Here is a 7,545-nt window from a genome sequence, read left to right as displayed (position 1 = left end):
AAAAAAAAAAAAGTCAATGTAAAGAGAACAAAATCTTTCTCAACCAGACCACTAAACAGCATCATAACAAATGGAGGAAAATGTGAAGTTTTCAAGGGTTTTATTTTACTTGTATGTACAGTTAATGCTCTTGGAAGCAGCAGCAGGAATTCACATGGCATATTGTATTGAGCAAACTCTTTGGAGTGCTGAAGAACTGGGCCGTTACTCTGAGGACTAAGGTGTACCTGACCTTACTCCTCAAAATGCCATACATACCAAGCATGGTATTTTCAATCACTTCATATGTGTGTGAAAGCTGGACAGCAAATAAGGAAGACTATGGAATAATCATTGCATTTGAATTATGGTGTTGGCAAAGAATATTCAAAGTACAGTGGGTTGCCAGAAGAATGAAGAGAGCTGTTTCCGAAGAAGTATGGCCAGATTGCCCCTGAGAACTGAAAGCCGGAGACTTTGTCTCTGTACTTTGGACATGGTATCAGGACGGACTGGTCCCTGGAAAAGGACATCATACTTGGTAAAGTGGAGGGTCGAAGAAAAAGAGGAAACCCCCAACAAGATGGACTGGCACAGTGGTGGTAACAATGGGTTCAAACATGCCAACTGTGAGGACACCGTTCCACTCGCTTAGGCACGAGACCGCTGGGAGTCGGAACTGACTCCGCAACAGAGACTTTACGCATGGGTTTCATGGGAGTCACAGCCCCAAAGGTGCCATAGTTTGTTTCTGCTGTACAACCCTGGCTCCCACGGGTAGACGCCTGCCCGCCCACTTTCCTTCCCTACCTCTGCAGCTCCACACCCCTATCTGTGGCTGAGCCATACTCCATCCTGTGCATGTGCCACAAGCTGCTTCTCCACTTCCTGCTGCTGGACACTGGGGCAGGGCCCACCTCCTGCTGGTGGACGCTCAGGCAGGGCCCACTTCATCCTGGTGGACGCTCGGGCAGGGCCCACCTCCTGCTGGTGGATGCTCAGGCAGAGCCCAGCTCATCCTGGTGGACGCTCAGGCAGGGCCCACTTCATCCTGGTGGACGCTCGGGCAGGGCCCACCTCCTGCTGGTGGACGCTCAGGCAGGGCCCACTTCATCCTGGTGGACACTCGGGAAGGGCCTACTTCCCAGCCCTTGGGAATGGTACTCCTGTGAATACTCGCAGTTGATAATAATGTTTTGTTGCGCATCATAAAGTAGCACCCGTTTGTTATTACAGACCGTTGTTTGCACCTTGAATCTTCTATATACTGGTAGCATAGTGGTTACGAATCGGGCTGCTAACCTCAGGGTCAGCAATTCGAAACTACCAGCTGCTCCACAGGAGAAAGATGAGGCTTTCTGCTCCATAAAGATTTACAGCCTCGGAAACCCTGTGCAGGGTTGCCATGAGTCGGAACCAACTCCACGGCACACAGCCACCCCCACCACCAGGCTTTGTAAGAGTCCTGGTATGGCACTTTAGGATAAAGCACCGCGCTACAAGCTCCATTTGAACCACAAGGTCAGCGGTTCAAACTCAGCAGCCACTTCTGTGAGTGGGGCCTGACTCCACAGCACTTTAGGATAATAACAGACTTAGAAAGGCCGGCGGCCTGTCGTGACCTAGGAGTGGAATGGCTGTTTTCCATGTGATGAGAGGGAGTGTCCGTTCCTCCGCAGCTCAGATGACACCCGCACATGTGCCAGCTTCCCTGGAGGGTGACTAGGACCCTTACCCCACCCCAGCCCAGAGCTGTCTCCTCCATAGGTACTCATCATCCTCAGCGGGAACCTGAGCTTCCTGAACTGGCTGACTATCGTGCCCAGCCTGGCCTGCTTTGACGATGCCGCCCTGGGCTTTCTGTTTCCCTCTGGACCTGGGGGCCTCAGACATGGCGTCCTGCAGCTGCAGAAGGAGGAAGCCCGGGGGGCCTGGCCACCACAGACTAGAGGTAGGTGATGTTGCTGGCCTCCATCGGTCCGAGGAGCTGAGCCAACGGTTCACCCATACCATCTCTCTGTCAGGCCGTGTGCTGCGGCGGGCCGTCCACCTCTCATTGGCTGCCCTCATCGGCTGCCTCAGCGTCCCTGTAGTCCTCAACCTGCTCAGTTCCCAGCAGGTGATGAATGTCTCCTTCAACCCACTAAGGATCGTCAACACCTATGGGGCCTTTGGAAGGTACCAGGGGACATACCGTAGACGTCATGGGTGGACAATCAGTTACTACCCCTTCCCAGAGTGACCTCCCAATAACTACCCACCCCTCCCCAAGGTGACCACCCAGTACCCACTCCACCTCTACAAAGGCCCCATTTCTAACTGAGGCCCGTTCTGAGCTCCCAAGGCTAGGACACAGACAACTCTAGCTCCCCACCCCCACAGTGGGCACCGTGTCTAGTTCAGAAAGAAGACGGGTTCAGGGTCCATCCCAGTGCTCTTGCTGGGCCCCACTCCTCTGGGTGACAGGGCAGGAACGGAGGAGGCCCTGTCTGTCGCTCCTCTCAGGGAGCTGAGGCCTCAGAGCCCACCCATCTCCAGTGAAAGGAGCTGGGCCCTGTGAGCAGTAGGAGGTAGTAGGGCGCAGGGGCCTCTGGATGGACCGTGACCCGCCTCCACAGCATCACCAAAGAACGGACAGAGGTCATTCTTCAGGGCACGGCCAGCCCCAATGCCAGCGCCCCGGAAGCCGTGTGGCTAGACTACGAGTTCAAGTGTAAGCCGGGCGACCCCCGGCGGCGGCCGTGCCTCATCTCCCCTTACCACCACCGCCTGGACTGGCTCATGTGGTTCGCGGCCTTCCAGGTGCGCAGGCGCTACCCGCAGACGGGGGAGGGGGGCGTGCCTGGGACCCAGAACCCGGGTCCAGCCCCGCCCCCAACAGCTCCGCCCCCCAAAGCCCCACCCAGAGGCTCCTCCCACAGCCCCAGGCTCTCCGCGTGTCTCCCCAGACTCCGCCCCAGTGGTAACTGTCTGTGGGCGGGGACTGTGGAGGCGGCACCTGGCAGGTGGGCTTCCTCAAGCTGCTCCAAATTCCAACCCTGGTGCCTCCCCCTAGACCTACGAGCAGCATGAGTGGATCATCCACCTGGCCGGCAAGCTGCTGACCAATGACGCCGGAGCCCTGTCCCTGCTGGCCCACAACCCTTTCGCCGGCAGGATGCCCCCCAGGTGAGATGAGTGAAGGGCTTACGTGAGGGAGGAGGAGCCGAACAGGCTGAAAGGGAAGAAGAGAAGCTTGGACCCTTGTCTTTAATCCCACCAGGAGAGCTTGTGGGGCTGGGCACTGCAGATTGAGACCCCACGAGGCAAGCGGACCCCTCCAGCCCACTGGCTAGGGTGGGCATTCCGATAGACGATTGCTTCCTTACTTAGAACGGTATGATGTATGCCTGGGCAGCTCCCCCTCAGCTGAGAAAACTCAAGGAGAACTGTGTGTTGGCATGTTCCCCACCCTCCCTGTAAGTGGGGCAGCTGTGGTCTGGTCACAGCTGTCGGGCCGGGCAGACACAACATTAAGGGAGGCTGGTGGACAGCTGCCCCAGGCCTGACCACGATCAGAGCAAGGTCTGGACTAGTGTGTGACCACCACCTACCAGTTCTCTCTGGAGAGTGCTGACTGCCACATAGAACAAAACCGAGACTCGTCGCAGGGTCGAGAAGGTCAGCAAGGGACGGCAGGACCCAAGCAATGGCAGGGTGGGAATTCCTGGGTTCTCTCGCTGCCTCAACACCAGTCTTGGAGCCCATGAAGCTGGCAACTCCAGAATGCCGACAGCAAAAGCCTCCTGTCTCCCATCAAAGGGCCAAGAAGGGGCAAAACAGAAGACTGTCCTACAGAAGCCAAACACCAGGAAAACAACCGTGACCCCTACCCTGGCCAGTCCTGGTGTCCAGCTGGATACCGAGCCGGACCCCCCAGCAGGCAGTTAGTTGTGAGCCACACCCCCCTGCTCTCAACTACTGACTGAATGGTCGGCACTGGGAAGCCACCCAGAGGCCCTGGGAAGAAAGGGTTCCACGAAGATGACAGGCGGGCGCACCCTGTGGGCCATTCGGCTCTGTGGCACACACACTCCACCGTAGCTGCTTTATTGGTTTTCCTTGGTGTTGGTGCAGCGTTGGAGGAAGCCAGCTCCCTGAAGCCAACAGCAGAGGTGTTGTCACAATTCAGGGTCTCCCAAAATGTTCAGGATTCACTCTAAACCCACTCTTCATCAGAAGAACTGGGGAGATCCCATCCTGAATGAAGAGGGCCACAGCCGTCTGGGGTGAAGATGTGACCCAGCCACCATGAGAACCCCTCAGATGGAAATTAGCCTCCACAAAGACAGGACCTGGGAGAACCAGGCGAAACTTTTGGAGCTGAAAACTATCATCAGTGAAATGAAAAAACTTCCCGGGGATGGCCCCACAGTAGAATGGTGGGACGCAGGAAAGATCCCATGTGTGCCCCCGAGTTCCATTCTGACCCATTAGGATGCCCCAGGCTGTCGTTTTTACTGAAGCTGACCGCCTCCCCTTTCTCACACAGAGCTCATGGTGGGTTCCAAGCACAGTCCTTGCAGTTTGCACCACCAGGGATCCTTGAACTTGAAGGCAGACTAGAGATTACCCAGTTTCACACTATTGGGATCCCCAAGGCTGAACAAGCCCTCAGAGAAGCAGTAACTGAAAACAGAGCCGGGGAACTGAGTGGATCCCACTCAGGACAAACACACAGAAATCCAGACAGACAGACCTGAACCACAGTGCTGGGAACCCCCAACAAAGAGGAGCTTTTGAGAGGCTGGTTCCCCTCTGCTCCCCCATACAATAATGTCGTCTCTGAGACCAACAGAATGGACCACCCAATCCCTGCAGAGAGACACGGGCACCCCTGCACCCACCACCCTTCCCTGTCCTGTTTCCCACAAGCTAGTGTGGTGTCTCACAACCTTATCTGGAGTCAGTTTCTAGAATCTTCTCCCATTCCCCCCCCCCCAAGAACACAGCAGTTGTGTGTGGTTGTTGAAAACCAACGCAACTCTGTGTTCACATCTCTAATGATGAACATTCCAGATAGTGGGGTACAGAAGGAGGTCCCCCCCACCCCCACCCCAGAGTGCTGTGTTGAAGCAGACATGAGCTTTCCTAAGGGGACTAGGCAGTTTCACCTCACAGGGGAAGTCAGAGTCACGTCTAGGCCCTTTTCCGAGTTCCACTCCTCAAACTTCTGTCTACCCACCGCTCCTGGCCCACTTGGCTGGTCACATCTGTGAGTGGACACAGGGTTAGAGCCAGTGAAACGCCAAGAGCTCCTCCTCGGGCCCCAAGTGGGGTGCTGGGGGAAGAGAAGGCCCTATGGTTGAGGGTCCCCAGGCCCCTGGAGGGCTTCTCAGAGCCACAGTGCAGTGTCTTCCCCCGAGAGTCTCCAGTCATGGCTGCTGGACTCCGGTGGGCAGGAAGCCCCTGAGAGCTGCAGTTCTCTGGAACCCGGCTGGACTGGGGGGCCAGTGTGGGTGGAGGAGCACAGTCTCACAGGGCTAATCCCACCTTCCCCTGCAGGTGGGTCCGTGCCGAACACTACCGATACAAGTTCAGCCGTCCCGGGGGCCAGCATGCCGCGGTCGGTGCGTGGTGGGTCCGGAAGAGGATTGGACCCTACTTCCCCCCACTCAGCCTCCGGGACCTGAGGGACTACTTTGAGGCCAGGGAGTGGCCACACCCAGAGTCCACCTAGGAGGTAGTGCTGAGGCCATCCTCGCCATGGCCGCCCAGGGTGGCCGCCCAGGGCTCAGGGGCCCTTGTCCCATTCACGGAGGTGAACGTGTGGTTTCCAATAAAGCTGACATGAGGAGGGGGCTCCATGAGGTGTCTCCTAGCCCCCCTGCTCTCTTCCTTTTGTGAACCTGCACAGTCTGGTTTAAGACCCGAGTGTCCAGTTGAAGATGAACGTTCAGGGCAGCTGTGTGCAGTATTCGCTGCCAGGACGCCCTCGCTGGGCTCCAGGCCCCATATCTAACCAAAGCCCCTCCTGGCCCACTTGGTGGGTGAAGCAGGGAGACAAGTGGGTGGGGTCTGCGGGATCCCTAGGAGGAAGCCCAAGTGTTCAGCCCTGTGTCCCCAGCCCCCTCCCTGTGCCTGCACACTCGCACCCAGCACCTAGGCCTGTCCCCACCCCATAGCCCACACCCAACCCTGCACCCCTCCCTGTGCCTCCACACACCTGACACGGGGCCAGTCCCCGGCCCCCCGGGTCAGTTCCGGCCCCTGGGAGCTGAGTGTCATCCTCAGCTGAGTCACTGAAGGGCTCCTTACCTGCTGACACCCATCCCCAACCCTGGCCGGCCCATCTCAGGCCTGCTCACATGGCTGAGAGCTCACTCGGGGTGCCTGTAACCCCCACTCCTGCCCCCATGCCAAGGGGTCTCCTTCCTTGACCCAAAAGGAGGGACAAGTGGGATTGTGTGTATAGTCAGTGCTGGAGCAGGGGCCATGGGGGTCCTGAAGGTGTTAGGAGCCTGACGTTGGAGAGAGAGACCACCTCGTGCTGAGAGCTGCTGTACTGAGCACCCTGTACTGGGGGGGGAGGGGGTCACAACACTGCACCCCACCATCTCCCCACCAACACTGTACTGGACTCCAGCTCCACCCCACCCCACCTCCCAGTACCGGCCATCAGGTTAGAGCAAATGGGGCCCAGATTATGGGTCTGGTCCACCCAGCCACCCAAACCAGCAGCCAGTGGACCATAGAGTGGCGGATGGACATTGCCCTGGGACTCCAGGTGTAGGGGAGGAGGTGGCCTTCTGAGGGGCTGAACATAGAAACCCCGTTAGTGATTCATCTGCTGAGACACCTCAGACCCCTCTCCCCAGGCAAGCTGGGTGGGGGAGGGGAGGACACATGCTTTCCAGGAGCCCACATGAGACAGAGCAGACACCTGACCACCCCCCCAGGGTAGCAGGTGGGGTCTAACTGAACCCCAGAAGGTCTCATTGAGACCCCTTGTAACACACAACCACTCACCGCAGAGGGGGATCTTGTCTCTTAGTCAGCCAACCCCCATTCCCAGCTCCTGGTCACTTGGCCGCATCACAGGTAAGCCAGGCTAGGTGTAGGGCTCCAGCTTCCACCCTCTGACAAAGCCTGGTCACCTGGAGTGCCCTTCAGCCGGTCCTCAGATCTAGGACTCTGCCTTTCGAGTGTACCCCACACCCCATGCCCGCCCCCTTCACAATAAAATCATTCTAACCAGAAAAGCTGAATCCCTGGTGTGGTACTGTGGGTTAATGTGCTGGACTGCAAAGTCGCTATGAGCTGCAAGGTTGGCAGTTCAAGCTCACCAGCCGCTCCTGGGAACCCCTATACAGGGTCACTAGGGGTTGGAACCAACTTGACGGCACTTACCAACAAACAGAACAGCTCGTTTTGAATCACTGCACTTAAGCTTTGGCTGTGGGACCGTGAATCTGTCGTAAAGAGCATCTTTCAAAGCCAGTTGCTGTAAAGTAGACCCTGACTCATGGTACCCCTGTGTGTGTGTGTGTGTGTGTGTGTGTGTGTGTGTGTGTGTGTGTGTGTGTG

General features: G+C 57.3%; 1 protein-coding gene across 1 annotated transcript in view; it reads left to right on the top strand.

The window, feature by feature from the left end:
• LMF1 (lipase maturation factor 1) overlaps positions 1 to 5,698 on the top strand; it is a 65,842-nt gene extending 60,144 nt beyond the window's left edge. Inside the window, exons 7-11 of the mRNA XM_006873926.1 lie at positions 1,747 to 1,930; positions 2,004 to 2,157; positions 2,598 to 2,781; positions 3,035 to 3,147; positions 5,524 to 5,698. Of these exons, the coding sequence (XP_006873988.1) occupies positions 1,747 to 1,930; positions 2,004 to 2,157; positions 2,598 to 2,781; positions 3,035 to 3,147; positions 5,524 to 5,698 (810 nt within the window). The remainder of the gene's footprint in view (positions 1 to 1,746; positions 1,931 to 2,003; positions 2,158 to 2,597; positions 2,782 to 3,034; positions 3,148 to 5,523) is intronic.
• Positions 5,699 to 7,545: the final 1,847 nt, after the last annotated feature.

This window comes from Chrysochloris asiatica, unplaced genomic scaffold, assembly GCF_000296735.1.
Source record: "Chrysochloris asiatica unplaced genomic scaffold, ChrAsi1.0 scaffold00257, whole genome shotgun sequence".
In the NCBI taxonomy this organism is placed as follows: Eukaryota; Metazoa; Chordata; class Mammalia; order Afrosoricida; family Chrysochloridae; genus Chrysochloris; species Chrysochloris asiatica.
The sequence above is the reverse complement of the archived record's forward strand: the minus strand, read 5'-3'. Positions and strand labels throughout refer to the sequence as shown.